The sequence below is a fragment of the Corvus hawaiiensis genome, chromosome 12 (assembly GCF_020740725.1).
Source record: "Corvus hawaiiensis isolate bCorHaw1 chromosome 12, bCorHaw1.pri.cur, whole genome shotgun sequence".
In the NCBI taxonomy this organism is placed as follows: domain Eukaryota; kingdom Metazoa; phylum Chordata; class Aves; order Passeriformes; family Corvidae; genus Corvus; species Corvus hawaiiensis.
In genome coordinates, this window is record NC_063224.1 from 16,333,921 (window position 1) to 16,356,384 (window position 22,464).

The 22,464-nt window shown below is 40.7% G+C and overlaps 1 protein-coding gene across 1 annotated transcript in view; it reads right to left on the minus strand.

Moving 5' to 3' along the window:
- Nucleotides 1–19,408, minus strand: part of LOC125332357 (neural-cadherin-like) — a 61,384-nt gene extending 41,976 nt beyond the window's left edge. Inside the window, exons 1-4 of the mRNA XM_048317131.1 lie at nt 18,388–19,408; nt 4,369–4,566; nt 3,078–3,303; nt 460–664 (exon numbers count right to left, since the gene is read on the minus strand). Coding sequence (XP_048173088.1) covers nt 460–664; nt 3,078–3,303; nt 4,369–4,566; nt 18,388–19,408 — 1,650 coding nt within the window. The remainder of the gene's footprint in view (nt 1–459; nt 665–3,077; nt 3,304–4,368; nt 4,567–18,387) is intronic.
- Nucleotides 19,409–22,464: the final 3,056 nt, after the last annotated feature.

A 22,464-nucleotide genomic window follows, 5' to 3' on the forward strand; every position in this document is an offset into this window, starting at 1 on the left:
ACCATGAACCATCAGCTTTTAATATCAGTGAATTTTTATTACTTTCTTGTTTCACAAGTTCACTTTGCGTTCTTGATATGAAACAAATAGTTCTTCGTCCTGCCTTTATTTTAGAGTGGAATAATCTCAAATGTACATCATACTTGATGAAGGTAGAGTAAGACAAAACCTGAGGTCTGACTTGGCCACATCCATTTCCATGTGTTACCAGATAAGGCTTGGGATATGTGATGGGATGGCATATCGATCCCTCAGAAACAGTCTTTAGAGCACCTGCAAGAGTGAAATCTAAGAGTGTCTAAACCAGTCCTCAACATCTCCCCATAGACAGAAAGACTTTTAAAATGGGCAGCAGAATAGCCAGCATGTGGAAATGGGAGCTCCTGGTGAACCTGTACAGAATTGAAAAGGATGAGGGAAAATGGAAATGCACACAGGCTGCTGGAGGGGAACACCTACCTCAGCAGCACTGCTGAACTGCTCCCCGTTCTCCTCTGCTCTGACCAAAAGAAGGTACTGGTGGGGGTCACTTTCATAATCCACACTCCGAGTTAAACTGAGCTCTCCTGTTGCCCGATCAATACTGAACAGACCCCCAGGATTAGTGAGCAAACTGTAGCTCAGGGATTTCTTTTGATATGACACAGCAGTGACTGTAAGAAAGCTGCATTAAAAAACAAGAAAAAGAGAGGACTCAAGGACATAATACAACATTCTGAAAAATGTGGCAAAAGCGATGCATATCAGAAATGATGGTGCAACCCTGTAGGTCTGCTCAGAGGTATCCTCAATGAAGTCAGTGACAGCTGTATCTAAACACCAAATTCAAGCATTTTGTTACACAGTAGTTCTACCACCTTGGGGTTAAACAGATAAAGACAAGATTCTTGGAAGCAGAACACAGTAAGGATTAAAAATGCAGGAACAGAGGATTTAATTTTTGCTGCAGCTGAATTTGCCTGGTTCAACTTCCTTCTATGGTAGCGATGGTTTTCAGGCAGGAAACTAAAAGATAAAGCAAGATGAAAAAGATTTGTTTTAATAACAGCACAGTAAGTTTGCTGCAGTCATACCATCCTAAAGTTCCAACAGATAACTGCAAAAGGATAAAAGCCAGGCCCTAACAGCAGTGTATGTTACAGCTTACACTGGACATATATTTTTAGCTCATCTGGCACTATCTTTTTTCCACTGAAGTCCAATGTGTTTAAGGTTTCAAGTGGAAACACCCACAGTAAGAAGTAAAAGAAAAAATCTAAATATTTTTAAAGGATTTAATCCTGAAAACTAATTTCTCAAGTTCTCTTGCCTTAACAGGCAGGTTTCCTAAGAAAAAGAATTCCATCTCCCAGGATAACACACCAACATGTGTGATCCTGTGACAAGTACAGTCAAAAAACACAAACTCATTTTGTGCAAACTCCTTTTTTCCCCCTTTGTATTCCTATGCTGCTGTCCTCTCACTTTCCTTTTGGTGCACCACTGAACCAATGGCCAACACTGCTGTAGGTCATTATCTCACTTTAGTTTTCTCCTGTATTTTCCTATGATGAGGTCTCACAGGCAGTTTCAGCCAGTGCACGACTGCATTCCTGCCAACAGGAATTATTCTGCCCTCCTTCTAACTCCCTGCCCTGGCTGCATGTTCAAGCCACCTCTCCTCTCCTGTCAGCGCTGAAGATCTCAAGGCCATGCTGGGAGCATATTTAACAGTCCAACTGAAAACTTTTTCTGCCTCTTTTGTCTTTGTATCCCCTCGGCTCAGCCTGCCAATACAGCTGTAGTTTATTGGTGTTACAGGCAGACCAAAGGAAGAGAAAGATTTGGTAATGCTCCTTTGCTCAGCAGCAGCCTTAAATCAGGCTCTAATTGGGAAATCATAAACTCAGAAATCTGGTGCATGACAACAACTCTGTTCTCCTGCATACTTGGGTAATTGGCACAATTTAAATATGAGAGCTTTAGGACTCTAAATGATTTTTCATGTCTATTTCTGGCCAACACATTACAGAAACAACATGCACGCTTTCACTGTGTATATTCAAACCTCTTCAGATGTAATAACCACACAAAATACTTCATTCCTTTTGGCTATTACCAAGTCGTTTCACCCACTGACTAACCTACTATCATCTGAGGTGTACAAACCTATTCCTAATAGTGATAAAAAAGTTATGAATAATTTTATTTTTAATTCTAAACATTATTGAACCTGAGACAGCAGGTACCTGCTAGATGCTATAGTATTTTGCAGTTATTCCATTTCTTTTATGCCTGTGCAATCTAGTTTCATTGCAGTTTTAAAGAAAAACCTTGTTATCTACGATTAATTTTTTTTTTAAATCTTAACAGTGCTTGGTTATTTAGACACTGCAAAACAATGTCGCAGACTGAACAGTAACACCACAGATAATACAATATGAGTAACAGTTGAATTGCCACAGAAGGAACACATTGACTGGACAAAAGTATTCTCAATTCAAGTGGAAGACAAAATATTTAAGAACAAAACAGCTTGGAAAAGAAGGGACTGAGTATTCAGGTGGACTTATGTTACTAACACTTTCTGTGATATTTCAATTGACATGGCTAGACAAAGGATGGAGAAATAAAATGAAAAGTTCTGTGGCATCTTCATTTTAGCTCAGTTTGTCATTGTGATGAAGACAGGAAAAAGAATCTTGGTTGTTCCAATTTTCACGTGGTGGAGAAGGCACTTCTCCAAATTTGACACATAATGTATTCTTTCACACATGATATCTCTCTTCATGACATAACAGTACTAATTTGTATTCTGCATTTGGTTTGAAAATTAAGACACAATCAGCATCTACTAATTGTTTTCATATAATTTCAAAAAGTAAGAAAGCACAATTATTCAATACCACTTTTCCCTGTAAAAGCGTGACTAAAAAACACATCATCAAACTGGTCTGGATCACTTCTATTAAGAGACCTAAATTGCTTCTCACAGTACCTAGTTATGATTCACAAACAATACCAAGGCTTTGGGGAGATCAAACAGAAGTCAAAACCAGGAACACAACCTCACTGCATTATTTTGAGCTGTTACTTACGGTTCTCCTTGTGGGGAGCTCTCAGGAACATACACAAAGTACGACATGTTGGTGAACTGTGGTGGTCGAAATCCAGCAATTACAGAAACAGAGGCTGGAGACCCTCTGCTTCCAAGTTTATCTGCTGCTATTACAGTCAGCAAATATTCCTTGTCCCTCACCAATGGCAAACCTGTTGTTTTAATCCATCCAGTGTCCTTCTCAACTTCAAATCTGTCTTCACCACCTAAAAGGAACATGTCCAAAAATTGTCATCATCAAGAACATTTTTACTTGATTAAAATTAGGAGAGAATACAGTGTCAATTACCAAGTTGGCTTTGACTTAGGATCAGCATGCACACTAAAGTTCAAAAGTTTGTTTAGAACTTGGAAATCAGTCATTACATTCATCATTCATCACTGCATTTAAAAATTCCATTTCACTTCTCTAGACAGTTATCACTCTTCTTTATCATTGAACTATAAAATGGTTTGGGTTCAAAGGGACCTTAAAGCTCACCTCATTCCACCCCCTGCCACGGGCAGGGGGGGACACCTGCTATGAGACCAGCTTGCTCCAAGCCCTGTCTAACCTGGCCTTGATCACCTTCAGGGATGGGGCAGCTTCTGTGGGCAACCTGTGCCAGGGCCTCACCATCCTCAGAGGGAGGAATTTGTTGCCAATATCTCATCTAATCCTGCCCTCTGTCAGTGTGAAGCCATCCCCCCTTGTCCTGTCACTCCATGCTCTTGTAAATAGTCTCTCTCCATCTTCCTTTTAGCCTCTGATACTTCTGTTGCCTGACCCTAAGTATCCCTTACCAGAAAATACTCTGCTGGAGAGGTATTGTTGCTCCCCATCTGCCCAGACAGTTCCAAACTATTACTAAAGTTTCTTAAAAGGAGACACAAAAAAATTAGCACTGAGTTTGTACTAGCTCTGCACAACTCAGACCTTTAAATTTTGTTACAAATGAATCAGAAGGGACAGGAACATGAATCCTCCTCTCCACCCCACGAACTACTCCTCCACATGCTGTCTCATAAACACAGTCACCACTGCCACTCCCTTGCCAAAGCCTTGGGGAATACTGACCGCTCCAATCCCCATCATCCCCCGGGGATATATATAGGCAGGAACTCAACTTTGCAAAGAAATCTGTCCATAACCATCAATAAAAGTTGATTTTTCTCACACACAGAGCTGAAGGTTTATGAACCTTTTGCAGGAGGAAGGGAAAATAATGCTGAGGATAAAAAAGTCACAATAGTGAAGCATATTACACAGGAATGGGAGGGTTAAAATTTACCTTCCAAGAGAAAATATTCTACAGTTCCATGGATCCCTTCATCTGCATCCACAGCAAGCAGCTTGTACACTTCAGTACCTCCTGCAGCCTCAGGGGAAACCACAGCCAGGAAGGGGAATGGCTCCATGGCCCACTCAGGGACGTTGTCATTCACGTCTGTCACAGTAAGCGACACGTGCACCAAGTACCAATCCTTCCCTAAAGGTCTCAGGAAAAGGAAGAAATAATTAGACAGCTACTTCATGGCACTCAGAGTAACAGAAACCTATCACAACCTGAGCGTGCACTTACTGCAATACTGTTGGCACATAATCCAGAAAAACCTGGAGTTTAAAGCTGTTCTGGAATGACCAGCATCCAGACACAATGTGGGGAAGAATTAACCAGCTGAACTGCTGAAATGCAAGACTGGGGCCACCTATATAATGTTTTTCTAAAATCTCTTCTTAAGAAAAATCACAAGTTATTAAATTTTCAAACTTTAAATACCTGTTTTCTCAAAAGTTTTTTCTTTTTTTCTGAAGAAAAAAAAAAGCATCAAATATTTTTTTTACACAAATTTACAGCAACTCTGAGTTTTGCAAATTAAATACATGTTGCCAAAAAATTCTAACCAATCTACCCTAACCAGTGATTTGCCCTTCTATAAATTTCACTGAAATCCTAATATAGTTTTCACTCCTATTTAAGTTTAAATACTATTAAATACATACAGTCAAAATCCAGAAGAACAAACCACCACAAAATGGAACTATCAAATTTTCCAAAAATCAACAGCATAAGATCCTTAAAAATTGAGAAAAAAAGTATTTATTATACTTTCACCAGTATTAAATTAACCCATGAGCAGAGCTCCTAATAAGCAATAAACATCAGGCAAGTATTGCTGAAAAGGTGGCAGAAAAGACACATGAGACAGTGATGGAGCAAGGCGGGGGGGGTTTAATTGATAATTATCAGTAACATCAGGGAGCAGAGTATGAATATAACTTGGGCCTTTGGGCCAGTTTGGCTTCCAGCAGAGTGGCACTGACCTTGTAAATATTCTGCTACAGAAGCCAAGCTGAGTGCTCCTGCAGGCCATCTTTAATGCCTCTGGCTCCAGAAAAGTGAGGCATTCGCCCACTGTGGCTCCAAAGGCAGCCCAACTGCACTGACACTGCACTTTGCTCCAGCCTGGAATGTGGCCCCGGAAAAAACAGCCATCTACACTTACAACATGACTTATCCACAAGTTTAATAATGGATGCAAAGTCAGAATTTTTAAAGTTGATGGTGTTAATACTTGATTTAAGTGTTGATTTATTATTTATACATACATAAAAACATACAGACATGCATTTATTTTCAAAACAGCTCTACAGGAATTGAAACAACATACAAAAAGGAACATCTAAAATTACCAGTTTTAATTTAAAACTAATTAGCAATACAAACAACTTAGTATTTAAGTATATATTTAAGTAGGAAGTGCTGCCAAAATATCTAATGTTGTAGACAGGGTTATGCTGCTAAGGAGACCTATTCTCCCTGGAAGTTCACTTAGGCTGAACTGCTGTACTTCTTCTCCCTCTCTACTGCAGAGTGACATCCCCCTCCAAAAAACATCGACATTCCAACTAAAATCTGCTCCTTTGTGTGAGGTGTGCATTTACTGAAGTCATTCCTTCACTCCCACCGAGGCACCCCCTCTTGCAGCTTCAGTTTTCCATACTCAGTAGTTCCTGTCTGCTGGCACGTAGCATGTTTAGTACAGCATATCAGAATCTGCAATCTCTGAACAACCAGCTTGTAGACTATTGTAAAGAAAACTCCTTGGTGTCGTGACTGGCAAAGTCAAATAAAAGTTTCTTAGTTTACATTCCTGAGACTTAATCCATCACAACCTTTAAGTACATTCTATTTTTACCCAGAAAATTCTCTTACTAGAAAAATCAGCAGTCACCCAGGATAATCACTGAGGCTCTCTTAGTTCACCTTGTAAAACTGTATTAATTCATCTTTATTTTAAATCTGTGAGTACATGGCTTTTTTTTTGTTTGTTTCTCTAAAGAGCAACAAAAAGTCTATTGACAGTAACTTGTTAAATCCAAATTAATTTCTTTGTAATTACACCCTATACACAGAATCTCATGTTCCAGGGAATAGAGTATCAGTTTACAGTAGCACATATGAAAAAACAATGCCTGCAGCAAAACCCCTAATTTATACAATAGTAAATTACAGAAGTATCAGTTTCCTGAAAAAGAACCTGTATTGGGTTTGCCCATTAAACATGCCTTGCACCACTGCAGAACGTGGATACATGCAATACGTGTTCTGACACTTTTCATGGCAAAATTCCCAGTTACCATGTACATCCAAGTCTTAAAAAATATTCTTGACTGTGAGACAACCTGTGGGCTATGTATTATTGCACCTCTGCAGACAGAAGCATTGGGAGGCCCGGTGTAAGGATGCTCAAGTCAGCTTCTCTAGATAGATGTTTATTAAAACAGTGCATGTGAAGCCAGTTTCCAAAGACAAACTCAAACTGCCTTGCTATAAAACACACCGAGGTGAGAGCACAGTAGCCCACTCCGCTGTAGCACTTCCCTTGTAGTCACCCAGGTATAATTCCCTTCAGCACTCAAACTACGAAAAGCAGCTGCTTTGCTTTCTCCTCTGTATAGAACAAGGGGAAAAAAAGCCAAAAGAAGCTGAAAAAACTTTAGAAAAACCCAAATATGTCAAAAGCAGCAGCATGTGTATTACTTCTCATTACTATACTAAATAGTACCAGATGTGTTTCACACAGACATGTCTCGTGTCAATGTGTGTTGCAAAAGTCCCAGGCCAGCCGGTCCAAGATACTTTAAGAAAATGCAGAGGAGGGAACATGCTGGACATTGATCCAAGGTTAAAATACACCACAGCAGCACACACCAGGGGGAGCTCTAAATGAGAAGTGCCAAACGCAATCAGTGACTGCCTGAATACTCCTATGATTTTAATTAAAAGGTGTCCAAACAAAATAGCTGCAAAAGGGAAAGTTAATGTCACGATTGCCTGTCTCTTCTCAAAAGAAGAGCTCTGGTGGAAGCTGCCCCAAGTTTGTAAATACCCACTGTTAGCCTAGTCTGCCCAGGCACACTGTGGGCTTAAAGTAGCAGCACTAAATTAGAAGCTGAGTTAAGAACCTTTGAAAATCTGCCCCTATAATAGCAAGACCTATTCAGGATTTGAATGCTACCTTGGTAACCCTGCTGGGAGTAGAACAGTTACTGATGTTTGTCTCTCTGGAGTCTGGAAACCACTCTCCTAATCAACCCCTGAACTCCCTCCGGTTCAAGTCCTGCTAGAGTTCCTAACACGTGTGTATTCATCTATCAAAAAGTAAGTCCCAATTGAAGAATAATTCATTTTTATTGAAGTAGTAATAAATCTGGTTACAAATCCCACTTTTGTCACTTAACCAATGCCAATTCACTGAAAATTAATATGCTGGTACTTAGAACATATTTGTAACTGAGAAACAGTTGTAAGAAAACTCTGCAAAAGTGCAAAAGGACCAAGTTTGATCCTCACATGCTCTAACAAACTTTATTGCTCAAGAACTCAAAGGACCTGGGCATATTCCTCCAGGTACTTGTATTTTAACAGTTAGGAGACCTTAGTGCAATTCTGACATCTTGGCAAGACCAAAGCTTTCAGCCATATGTTGGTTACCTCTGAAACGTGAATAATCCTAAGAATTTTGTTAGGACACTCAGTAGGAACTGCAATGAAGGTAATGGCTTTAAGTGACCAGCATCTATTTCCCACTGCATATGACCCTACAGATCTTATTGGTATATTATCTTCTTCCATCAACCCCAGACAACCTGATTCATAAGAAAAAATGCTGAATAAATCATCATGATTTCCCAGATAAAGGCAGTCTGGAGGAAAATGACTGCAAGTAAGTTTTCCCTTGACTGCATACCATATATCAAAGGAAAAACTACAGCAGAAACACCGAACAGGACTGTACTTCTCTGCAGAGACCTACAAATGTGACCTGACAACTTGTGGAAAAAACATCAGGGTGTCCACCGAAGCATGACAGGACAAGGACTTGCCAGAGGACAACAAATGTGATGAAGAGACTGACAGCAACAATAATGTCTATGTAATATGTGGATGTCTAGCAGGACAATGCATTAAGGATTTCAAAGTATATGTTTGTGAACATGATTTTTTCAAGCATAACGCCACATTCTAATTAGCACAGCAAGTATTGTAAAGTTTTTGCTTTATTGTAATTACCATGACACACACATTACAAAAGGCAGTCTCTTGTGTTTTGTAACTGGCACAGCTGCTTCCTTAAAGAACAGACCTTAAGCCAGAATTTCAACTCATTTTTAATAAGGTGCATAAAATTAATTTTCTCCCTTACTAACGAAAATTATTTGTGCTTCAAGACAGTGGATGGAAGAAATCTTAGAAATATTCACCTCTCTATAGTTCAGGTGTCTCAATGCCTCTGTCCATCAAAACATCCCCCATGTGTACCTTACAGCTGTATTAGTTATATATATATCACTATATGAATAGTAACAATACATTATCATGCATCTGCATTCATATATTATGATTAAGGATAGTTTTTATTAGTAGTATATGTGCAGTAATATTGCTACATTATGGGAGAACTAATATGTTACAATTCCACTCAAATCTTAGCAGAAACAGCTTAAAACTGATAATCCTCTGTGGATTTGGGTTAAGTCCTACAAACACACAGAGAGGTTCTACTGAAATTATCTGTTCCCAATACCAGGCCCTGACAACCAGTGGAGACTATATTCAACAGTGCAAGTCAACCACTACTGAGATCCTAAGTCAGGAATCCGACCTGGGCTTCATTTTCCCAAAAAAAATTTTCAAACTGTTGTGTAAATATGACACCAATTAAAACTGCCTCAATATTAAATGCTAGATGTTTGACTTTCAAGCCAGGCATATCATAGGTACCTTACACAATGTCATCCATTCAAAAGAAATCCTTCTCAAAGAATGGTTCTGCTAATTAGATTGTTGGCACACACACAGATTTTCCATTTGACAGATTTTCTTCCCTAGCTTCAGAGAAAAGAAAAATTTAAATTGCTTTCTCATAGATACTGAGCAAGAGGAGATAAAACACAAAATGGCCCTTGCTGATCATAAACATGACAGTAACATAACACTGGAGCATCTTATGCCAAAAATCAGTATTTTTAAAAGTCATATAGAAACTAATACTTCATATTCAAAAGGGTAAAACCATCTTTTTATTTAACCAGAAAGTATCTTTCCTCTTATTTTTCTTCAGTATGAAAATTAACGTAAAAACAGGTTCACTAAGCAGATTGCTTTTCCCATGTATTTGTAAACACCACTTATTTGCCCTTCGCAGTATCAAATCTAAGCCCTCTCTACAGCTCTCTTTTCAATTTATACAGAAAACTAAAACTAGAATTATAAACTCTAGTCCAGAGGTTTTTCCTACTTTAGATGCTTAATTCCCTATTAGAGTCAATTCATGTATCATCAAAAATCCTTCTTAGGGCAGCTCATCCTGAAGTCTGCTTTTTTTCTCTCCGATATTCCCTCCAGTTGGAATTACTTCTTTTTAACTTAAAATTACTGACAAAAGCTGCTGCACTGAAATTCTTTCCCTATCACCAAAAGTGATCTTCATAATCCACTGCTGAAACCTCATCATAGGTATCTATCTATAATTGCTTATTTTTCATGCCTATCTGTGGTCGAAAACTGATAAACAGAAGGATTTATTATACTGCCTTGCTCTGAAATCCAGCCACATTAGGTAAGGTAATACACTAGCTGGCCCAAGTTTCTGCTCACAGGAAATATATATGTCATCACTCACAATTTTCATCCTTTGTGAAAGAAACAAAAAACCAAAAAAGAATTAGATAACTTGCTGGGAAGTTTAATCATAGCAAAAATGGAAATAAATGGTAAAGAGTCATTAAAAAAATAGAGAAAGAGTTTCTAAAACATCTAAACAGCAATAACAACAACCAAACAAAATAGGAAAAAGCCTTAATACTCATATCCTATGAAGACTGGGTTACACTTCTCACATCAAATTTAAGATATATAGAGGAACTTAGGAACAGAAAGCCTTCTCAAAATCATGAACCTCTTGGGACAGTTCAATTTAAAGACTTCTCAAAATTGAAGAACATACTGAATATTACAAAAAGCAGTCAAATAGCTTGATGAGATAATGGTTCTCTTCTGCTTTAGGTTCTTTATGGCTTTACTGAATCCAGTAAACTCTTCTGTGATGTTCACCATTAATTTTCTGAGAAGGGGTTTTAACATAAAGTAACACGAACCAGTTCCTCCAACCTGCTACTGCAGCTGGTTATAAAGATTAATTGGATTGCAGAGAGATATTGCAGACTGATAAATCCTGTCATTTCATACAGCAACTAGAAAAAGAATATTCCCCCACCTACCAATAAAGGGTGGCAGGAAGAAGGCAAGGGCTTTAATACTTAATTATTCAGTTAACAGCAACTTTTGAAGGCTCTTCTGGTTAAACCAAGACTTGAAAATCATGCCTGCTGAAACAGTCTGTTTGCAATTTCAAATACTGTAGGTCAGAGTTGCCTCTAAACCCATCTCTTTTTACCATGTCAAATTATAAAAGATGCTGTCAATCTGTGAAATCCAATGTACTCTCAGACTTCTGATTGCATTAGGATTATATGACTGTCTTTTCTCTCAAAAATCCAATGGATAATTCTAAAAGACAGGACTTGAAAATAAAATCCTTATATTCATTAAAAATGTAGGCTTCTCTGCATCAGTGTAATTGATAAAACTGACAATGCCAGACATTCTGATTTTAAAAATATGACAATAGAGAATATGTAGTTGACTGAACATGTCTCTACAATTGTGGACAAACATTATACATTCCTTGAATGTACTGAGGGACGAGGTATTATATTATCATGATTAAACAATAATGGCTGAGAAGCTGGGTTGCTCCTGGCATTTTCAGGTCATTACAATTTATTTTTAAAAGGAGATTATGAGAGTGTTAAAAGTCTTGCAAGCCTTGAGGTTACTATTGCTATTACAAACTGCCCTACATCCATCAGCAAATTAAGTATGCAAGCTGGTATTTTTCTTTATGGTTTTGGAGGTTTTTTTAAGTTGCTCCCACTTCTAAGACTCTTACATTAAACAGACAAATGTTTTTTGAAAACTCAGGGTTTTTTTGTTTGGGTTACTGCAAGTTAAATATTTTGGAGTTGCTTGAGAGGATATTGAAGTTTTGAAGACTCCTTGCAAATATCATACTGTGCTATTTTAAAACCTCATTCTATAATATGTCTTCATGTAAAATACCTACTGACATAGGGTTTGGGAAGATACATTTTCAGAAAAAAATCTTAATGCCCTAAGCCTCTAGCTGCAATCAGGAGAAATCACTTTTTCATACCATAACATGAGATAAAAGCTACTGGTTATTGTACCCAGTCCTACTGTATATCCTTCCAAAAAATAGGACAATTATGCACAAACATTTCTCTACTGTCATTTCTGAAAATTCCTGAGGTATATGATGGGCTACTTTTAAGTACAGTAGTTAGCTCATTCATAAAACATAAACCTTCTAAAGAGATAACTTTGATGGGCTCAAGCTGGGGACAGCCCACATTCCCTCCTAACATGCCTCATCTTTATTGCAGATAGAAGAATGACAGTCTGGCACATCTCTGCTCCTTACCATCATATGGCTTTTAAAATAGAAGTTAAAGCAAACCAGAAAACAAAAGTAAAGAAAGCATCAGAGGAGCTCAATGATCATGGCAGAAAGGATGTTAGCATAAATAACCATTTAAAAGACATCAAGGTGATAACCATGTTATCAGGGACTTCCCAGGGTGGCATCAATCAGAGTGTGGCAGTCAGAGAAACCAAGCATGCCCAGATGTGAAATAATGACTGCAAATTAATAATCACAACAGACTCCTTAAATAACAAAAAGTGTGTCTTAATTAATTACTATTGATTGCCAAGAAGCATTATCATAAGAAGAGCACTTGGCTAAAGCAGGAGCAGCTACTGTGCCACTGCAAGATGGGAAGTTCTCTTGAAATTTCCCTTAGAATTTCTTGGGGAAAATCCAGCTTGTTTCTCTGTAGTCTTTCCAGTGCAAGGAGGCAGAAAAAAAAAAATGTAAAAATGCCACCACAATCAGTAGCCTAACCAAGAGAGCCTGCTGTTCTTCCTTGGATCATTATGGAATCATAGAATGATTTGGGCTGGAAGGGACCTTAGAGCTCATCTCATTCCTACCATGGGCGGGGACACCTTCCACTAGAGGCCCATCCAACCTGGCCTGTATGTTCCATAATTTATTAGTTCTATCAAACTGTCACATTTGTGCTGAAATTTAGTTAGATATTGAGGAAAAAAATGAAAAAAAAAAAAGTTTGTTTCTTTTGCAGAAACTGAATGTTTGAGATGATAAAGAGCCAGAAGATCTAAACAGCTTTGGTGTTCAAGTCACAGCAGTCTCACTTTAATCTGACTGCTTGAAATAGAAAGCAGATAATTTGAAAACATTCAGACTGATCAAACTGGTGCTCCACAGCTTCCTCGGACAATCCTTTCTACCACAAATCAGTAACATTCCAAGCCTGTAAACACCCATAGCTATTCTGAATGGACACAGAACATACTTTTTTTTTTACTTAATTGCATGAAACCCACTGCAGTTTAATGAAACCCATCTGCTGGATAATATATGATGATTTCAACTTAAGCTCAGCTTGAAGTGTAACTGTTAACAGCTGTAATTCATGAAAGAGGTAATAAGAAATGTAAAAGGCAAAACATCACCCAGAAGCTACTTAATTCTTAGGGATGATCCCCCCAGAATCAATACAGCTAGTAAGGGACTAAGGCCTCAGATGAAATTAAAACAGATGATCCTTGACTTCCAAGCATGAAATCCTTCAAGGTGAAAATATTACTGAAATTGGTATCTCCACTCTCTGTGTTGATTTAAACAGGACAGCTATATTAAAAATACAAGTGACTGCTGTTAACTGTTGGAAGGCATGTCAAACATCACCCTCAGTGAATCCACTGATAAAAAATGAACGGCAGGAGATTACTAAACTAATGCCCATGGATCAAATAAGGTCAAGGGAGCTTGAGACAGCAGGATTAGAGAGGTGGGATCTTTAATGCACTTCCCCCAAGCACTAATGGAATAATAATGGCTCCTTCTCAAATTAAATGCTACCCCACGTTGAAGTATTAATGTGTATGACAGTCTAAGAAATTTTACCTTCTGCTCACTGAGTAAAAACTTAAAAATAGCATTATGCTTTTGCGAAGAATAAATTGTGTCCCAATAAATTGAATGGCATAAAATCCTGAAATGCCACAAAAAAACGTGAGCATAACCATCAGTCCTTCCAGGCAAGGTTAACTGAAGACTGTAACTCAGGGCTGAGTGATCAAGGGGGTCACTAGAGGAATCTCCTCCTCAAGAACCATGTGCCAAAAAACATGTTAAGCCCTGAAATTCTGGAATTCTATTTAGCATTTCATGGCTCAAACTAATGCATGAGGTTTTCCTAGTGTTTCCCTTTGGTTTGGGGTTGTAAAGTTTGTGTCTTGGTTTTTTTTCTTTTGCATAAAATGTTTGCTAATTAAGAAAAATGTAAAGATTACCAGGCCATACTTTAATTTCAAGGGGTTTTGGCTCTCGAGATTGATTTTTCTGTCCAGTGTCAAGGCAGAACCTCACAGCACCTTCCAGTACCTGAAGGAGCCTGCAGGGAAGCCAGAAGGACACCCTTTGTCAGGAATTGCAGTGACAAGAAAAGGAGTAATGGGTACAAATTGAAAGAGGGGAAACTTAGGCTAGATGTTAGGAAGAAATCTTTTACTGGGAGGGTGGTGAGAAACTGGAACAGGTTGCGCAGGGAGGTTGTGGATGATCCCAGCCTAGCAGTGGTCAAATCTAGGCTGGATAAGAGCTCACCTGAAGTTGAGATGCCAATTAAGGCGCTATCTCCTCTCTTGTCCAGGCTCTGAAACTTCTCCACAGGCACAGGAGAACCCATTCCATTAAAAAGGCACTTAGCACTACAAGTCCAGATTTTTCTGTTGCTACTTTCTAGTGACTAATTACTGCCTCCAGAAAACAAAAACTATGATAAAACAAAGTCTACAAAGTATTAAATAACCACAGAGATACACTGTGAATAAACAGACCTAATAACATACTATTTCCTCTGCAGATTGCAGATAATTTTACTATAGCAGTAAAACAGACAAAATTGTTATTTCAAAGGATTTTAAAAGGATTATTTTTGGCATCTACATAAAAAAAAACCCCATGACATTTATAACCGAAATATGTCCAGTCACAAAGTAACCACAGCATGTAATGCACTGGTAATGACAATAATTATAGTGGTAATTTGTGCAAATCACTACCAAAAATCTTAGAGCTAGACTGCAGCTTTGCCAAAAAACCTCTAATCTGCATGCTGAAGAGTTGTTCATACAGAAAAAGCCCCTCAAAGCTACCCCTGACACAGGAAAACATGTATCAGCACAAAGCCTATGGTCTACTAAGAAATACTCCAGGTAGTGAGGAGTGAGTTACGTTGGTAGTTACTTGCCAAGCCAAGTGGAGTGAGCTCACTTAACTCATACCTTCAATAACTCAGAGAGAGAAAACCCTTCCTTGTCATGTACATGTGGAAGGTATCTGGATATTGAGATGCTAAAGGTCTGGTTGCATCTGGAACACCAGCCCTGGACACACTGCTGTGCTGATTACCCAGGACAGAATCAAGATGAACAGAAAAGTATTTAAAATTCTATTTTGGCTGAAGGGCAAAAAATAAACAAACACACAGCCTGTTACATGCCACTTGGACTGCTCTAAAGAAAAGTTAATTCAAGAACAGGACTGAACCTTCAACGCAGTCCATCTTATGAACTGAAGAATGGGAGCTGTCACAAACTAGGAAGAAACTGCTCAATGTTGTCTTATTACCATATACCCATCCTCTTGCTACTTTTTTGAGAATTCTCCATCAGTCAAAAAAAAAAAAAAAAAATCAACACTTTTTCCTAGACATGCATTAGGACCACTTGTGGCACAATGCTTTTAAGCACTCTTTGCTACTCTAGGTAATGAAGTGCACATTACAAATGAATCACAAGAAACTACATTGAAAAGATAAAGGAAAAGAGGGCAGACTTTATATACTGAAGTATTTAAACATCTTGTCTTATCCTTGACATCAATGCCTGGGTTGAGAAGAGAGTAATGACAGAATTAATTATTGGCTCATTTTCAGTTCTCAGTTACCAGGCAGCAAGAATAGGACAAAGTGGAAAAAAAACTGAAGAAGTTAATACAACTTTATACCACTTGAACATAAATGGATATCTGATCTCATAAGCTCTAATACTAGAAAACCACAGCTACTGGAATGCTTATGGTTAAGCGTAATGCAAAATAAGCGACCACAAATGTTAAAAGGAAAGTAAATAAACTGGAGAAAGAACATGAACTTGCACTTTTATTCACAACAAAATTCAGTGTAGCCATCTCCACACTTAAATTCACCCTGAAAGTTCACTTCTGTAAATGCTGTTTTCTCCTGGAGCTTTTGCAATATTCTGCATCTATTTCAGACTAAGTAAAACACGTAGTTATGCTAGGCATCTTTCTCCTACCCCTTCCCTTTGGTTATCTTTTCTCAGATTACTGCAGTTTGGATTGTAAGGAGAGAGATAGAACTTTTAAATCTGTTTCAAAGTATTATGTTAAATGCATTTTAACTCCTATAAAATGAATGTATAAGCATTCTGCAACTTGAGTTTTGAAAGTATCAAGTCATTATTAAGCTTTAACTGATGAAAATAATAGTATTAATAAGATGTATTTTGAATTTAGTCTCCTTTAAACCAAGAAACTTCAAATCACCACTATCTAAAGTATGGCATCTGGACTGTCCACAATTAATTGCTGTCTACCTAATCTCAGAGTCAGAACTTAGTCCTACATATTTCTTAGAGATTTATTCTCTTACTACTACGTACTACCAGCGATAACTTATCAGGCTAGTGGAAAACACTCCAAACTACTTAGTGAAACTACATGACAGGGAAAAAAAAAAAATCTCTGGAATTAAATTAAAAGTTGTTTCAGATTTTTTTGAATTGCATTAGCAAGCATTGCCTTGGAAGTGAAATCTCGGGCATGACAGAATGACAAGCTCTGTTCCAGGCAATCTCAGAATTTTATATTCAGACTAGATAAGAGAAAAAAACCATCACAAAGGTGAGACCAGCAGTAACCAGGGGCAAGGTTAGCTACCACTTTTCTAACAACATCTTCTTGATCCTGACAGAGGGAACTGTGACACCAACAAACGGCTGGAACTTAAGCTACATGACAGAGTGGGTGAACATCCCAGCAGCACACTCGGATTGACCCGATGGATTTTGTCACTGCCTCGGAGTAATGACATTCCCCTTGGCAGGCAGCCTTGCTCAAGACTGAGGAGCAGGTATGGGACACAGAAAGTGCTGTGTTTTGGAAATTGGTCTATCAAGCTCTCGGGGTGCAGCCAAAGCTCAAGATGGAACACAGCACAAAGCCAGCGCAAGTGACTGACACCAACACGCGACAGCGACAGGCACGACAAAACCTCAGAGAGAACGAGAGAAGGATCTGAGAGCTGCTCCTCAGGACCCGAGCGAAAGGAGCTGCTGATGTAGCCTGCTTCACAGGGAGAAGTATCCATGTCACTGAAACTGTCAGCACTAATTAGAACCCTGCAGGCATCCTCAGGGATTTCACAGACACCGAGGAATAAACTGCCTCTCACTCCTATGGGCTGCCCCTCAGTCAGAAAACAGGCGCGATAAGGGAAAGGAATCGCGTGGGAAGCTTTTCATCTCTCCTGCCTGCGCTGCTCTGCGGCTAAGGGAAATCACTCTGAGCAGCTGCACTGCTGAGAAGTTAATCGTTTTCACAACCACTAGAAGTCACATAATGCCAAACCCTTCCTAAACCTATTCAAGATGAAATCAGGCCAACCAATTTCGTTCTTCTGACAAGATTTTCTCCAGAATACTCATTCTGGGCAAACTTTGGAACATTGTTACAATCAGAAGTAACATGAAATTAAAAAAGAAACATGGTGAATATGCAGAGATATCCACCATTCATAAATTAAAATATGCTTAAACTAATCCGTATTTTCATAGGTAAAAAAATACTAACCACGATGACAATTAAAAAGGAAAAGATAATTTTTAAAAGCAGTAAGTGTAATCAGTAAATGAAGTTAGCTATTCCATTTAACTTGAGTAAGTGCTTGTGAAAAATGACAATTTACGTCACAGATATGCCATTTTAATGGTGCACATTGAACTCGTGAGGTGCTTTTATAAAATAACACCTACCTAAACATAAAGGCTCCAGTCCTGCAAAACCCACATCATGCTTGCGGGTTAAACGCGCTCAACTTTAATAGTGACTCAAAACTCAATGGCTTCAGCTGCATGCCTCAAGTTAGGCACTTACAGGAGGAGAGCTATGGGAACATTTTAATAACAAACACCTGTGTGCAAGAAGCGTGCTGTATCTAACATACTGTGCCTCAACCACTCACTAACAACTAAGAATTCTAACCGATGAGACACTTAAATTCTACTGACACCTTACTGCTCCAAGCATTTTCACAGTTATACAGTACACTTTCCATAAGCTACGTAATACTTCTTGTCGCCTCCAGTGTTTTAATATTAATGATTTCCAGATTTAGAAGACCCAAACTACATTCCACAATATAACTGTGTATGACACCTGATGCTAAACCACAGTTAGACGCTTGTTGTCACTTGGGGACAAACTCTTCTCCGACTCCCTGATGGGACAAGACCACTACTTCGTCTCAGACTTTGTCTAACACCCACCTCTGCGCTCCTGGACGCGGACGACGAGCTCCCAGGCGGCCACCGCCTCCCTGTCCAGGGCCGCGCGCAGCGTCACCTCGCCGCTCTCTCGCTCCACGCGCACCGGCGACTCCTCGACGGGCGGCGACAGCAGCTCGAACCACGCGGAGGCGAAGCGCGCGGGGGCCAGGGTGGCCAGCCGGGTGCCCGGGCGGGCGTCCTCGGGCAGGGCCAGCGCCAGGGGCGCGGCGGGCGGCAGCGCGGCCCGGCGGCGGCGGGGCGGCGGCGGCGGGAGGCGCTTGGGCTGCGGCAGCACCTCCAGCTCCAGGGGCTCGCTGAGCAGCGCGGGCCGGCCGCGGTCCCGCGCGTAGAGGCGCAGCGGGATGGGAGCGCGCAGGTGGAGCAGGGAGCTCACCAGCACCACGCGCCCGCTGCGCGGCACCACGAAGAAGTGCGCGCTGCGCGGGAGGGCGAAGTAGCGCAACTCCGCGTTGGCGCCCGCGTCCGCGTCCTCGGCCCGCGCCTGCCACACCTGGGACTTCAGCGCCAGCGTCTCCTCCACGCGGAGCTGCGCGGAGCCGGGGCCCACGAAGCGCGGCGCGTTGTCGTTGTCGTCCAGGACGCGCACGGTGAGCGCGGCCAGCTCCACGGGCGCGGCGCCCTGGGGCGCGCAGCGCTTGCAGCACAGCCCCAGGCGGAGCGAGTACAGCGCCCGCGCCTCGCGGTCCAGCGGGCGGCGGGTGCGCAGCCACACGCGGGCCGTGCGCGCGTCCAGCGACACCTGGAAGTGCGAGTGTCCCTCGCCCAGCAGCTGCAGGTGCCAGCGGCGCCCCTGCACCTTGGCGCACCAGGGCTCGGGCCCCAGCCGCGTCAGGGGGATGCTGAGCCCGCGCACCCGCGTGCCCGCCGGGCGGTTCTCCGCGACGTGCCCGTCGAACGAGGGTGTCCTGCGCGGGGCGGCGCGGGCGGCGGCCAGAGCCCAGCACAGCAGCAGGCAGCCGGCGGCGCGCCGGGCTCCGCGCCACGCTCCGCGGGGGCCCATGCCGGCTGCGAGCGGCAGCGGTATCCGGCGGGTGCGCAGCGCTGCCCAGCGCGGCCCGGCCCGGCCCTGCCCGCCGCTCTCCGCAGTGGGCGGGCGGGGAGGGGCCGGGGCACGCGGGGCCGCTCCCGCCCCCTCCCGTCTTCCCCCGGCCCGAGTTCACGCGGAGTGAGCCGTCCCGTGCGCCTGCTTTAGGATGTCCCCGCTGGGCGACCTGCCCAAATTATCTCGCTGATGTAACAATCTACCACTCTTTTTGCCTCCTCCAGCGCGCCACCTTCCCCAGCAGACAAGTTCTTCGTCCACTCGCCGCGGGCATCAGTGCACAGGTGATGTCCTGCCGTCTGTCACGTCAAACAGGCTCTCCCAGCACTCCGGTGTCCCCTGAAAACATTTTATTGTTGATTTGTAGACAGCTACCTATTCTAAAATGCCAGTTTTGCGCTCAGCTTGTACTTGAATGCTGTCACTGACCTAAAGTCGCATCTTTGATCACAATTAATCGGTTCCCTAATACCTCCCGATTTGTGAAGGTAAAAAAATTCTTGTTGAAATGTAGCTTAACTAAAGAATGTTTCTGGTGAAAACCAGAAAGAAATATAATCCAACATCTACTTGCCTGTTTGGATTTTTGGAGTAAAACTAAAAACCCAGTAAAACTAAATTTCACCATGACTGCAAAAATCAGGGATATTGTAGCACAAGTTACTAGATTATGGAATTCCTCTTCAAAACAGATCAGTGCTTTCAAGAATAAAGTCAAACAATACGAAATGGGAATTGGCTATGTTTATGTAGTACATTAAATCATTTAAGATTAGGAATCATTCTGAGATTAAAAAAAAGCAAAATAATAAAATATACTCCATATTAGTAACATTACTCAAATTTCATGAGACTGAATAATGTTTACATTTCTTATAAAACTGTGTGTTTCCCTTATATGTCCCACCCAAGACTGTGAAAAAGTTCATAAACATTAAATTGTACCTTCCTGTAAGCCTTTTAGAGAAACTGGTTGCTTTCTGGGGGAATTAGCAGTCCAGGATCAAGTAGGAAGCCTATGGAAGGCTGAGTAGAAAGACTCAGAATGAAAAATCCAAGTGCTCTACTATTACTAACACGGAGTGACCTTCTCTATTTCATCCTGCAAGCAATTAAGGAGATACAAATCATCAGCTTCACAAATTAATATATTCTCTCCATTTATCCCTCCCATTGAAATGTCTGTACAAAAGCATGCTCCTATACGGGATGTTATCTTCAGTGCTTTTGTGGGGGTTCTTTTTTGGTCTTAAAATAGAAAATTTGTGAGTTCTGTGGATGTGTACAGAGCAAATGGCAATGAAGAATGGAATGGGATGGGAAGAACCCATGATTTTGTCACAAATATTTACATAGCTTCAAGATAAAAGGATTTTTTTCCAAGAGTTTCCTAACTAGTAGGATACTACAAGGAATCTACAATTAGTATTCGATCAGATTTTGATCAAACCATTTTGTGAGATCATTTTAGTGAGTTCTGTTTTCTACATCAAATAGGATTTCCCTCTAAAAACATACCAGGAACAGTATTATATTTCTCAAGGTCTTTCACTTCTGCATCAGAAGTTCAACAGATAAGTAATTTAAACACACATGTGGTTCTAACAGACTAAAGATGAACCTCATTCATGATTTCAAATGCAGAATTCAACCTACATTATTCTAATCAGCACGTAGAGAGGAAACTGGGAGACGGCACAAGGTTTTTTTAGAAAAAAATAGAGACTTTATACCATTTTTTGTTAAAAAAATAAAAGCATGTTGATTTTTATAGTTCACTGCCCTATAGTAATTGTAGACAAATACTTGAGACTCTCTAATCCTATTACCCACTCTGCAAATAAGTGGGAATCTAAATTAGTGCCCTGGATATTTGTATAGTCAGAATCCTTCTGACTTCAGCCCATCTCCAGAAATCCTGACCATGGTGGCTTTACAGTACAAGATCCCCAGGTCTTCTACTTCACAAGTTTGCTGAGATCTAGAATCTAATAAACTTCACACATCATTTGCTTCCTTTTCCTGACTGTTGAACAGCACTCTCTGAAGTTCCATCAGGGTTCTCTGAATGTTCCAGACCATTCTCCCATTTACAAAAACTCCCTTTATTTCTGTTCCCTCTAACTTTGAATTTGTCAAGATGCACCAATTCTTCCAATAAAGCAAGAAATTTTTTGTTGGTCCTGCCTTGAATTACCTGTGTGCATCTTTTATTACAGTAACTTGAAGTTTCCCTCTTTTCTCTCTGTAAAATCCAGGACTTACAACCCTCAGAATACACCTACATACCTGAGAATAAATCTCCTGCCCAGGCTCACAGGCTGCACAGATCCTTGCAAGCTTGGAGCGCAGGTGAGCATTGTTTCCAGAGATCTCACATGACAACAGATATCTCCTGGTCACACACAGCATCAAGTACAACCAACCTGCTGTTGGTTCACCTGTGTGACCAGGTGATGGCAAGGCCAAGACAAAATCATAATCTCTGCCAGGGTTATGAATTCATGTTTGGTAATTACTGAATTGTAAGTCTGTAACTTACTGATTTATATACAAACATGATTACTTACAGAAACATCATGACAAGCATTTGATGCAGAATTTGCAGATTACAAATTAGAGTTCCTCTGAAATACGAGCAGGAAACATTCTGAGGAGAATCTTGCCTTAACTTTATGGGACTGCAGTGTCAGTATTGAGGCAGAAGAGAAGAACAAGGCATTCTTCCTGGTTTACATATACCTTGTAGATGAAGAGCAGGATGGCTTAGGGAAAAGTGGGACAGTCAACTTTGATTTTGATCAAAAGGCAAATATGCCTGAAGCAGTGAGTGCTCTTGACTGCCACATACTCAATAGCTGGGTTTCCAGGAGAAGAAAGGGGCTGGAAATCCCCTAGGATCTTTTACTATAAATAACTCTAAATATATAACCATAACAGAATTAATTGACCCCTCTGGAGCAAGACATTGTATATGTCACCAGGTGCACCCAAGAGACATTTCTCTCAAGCAC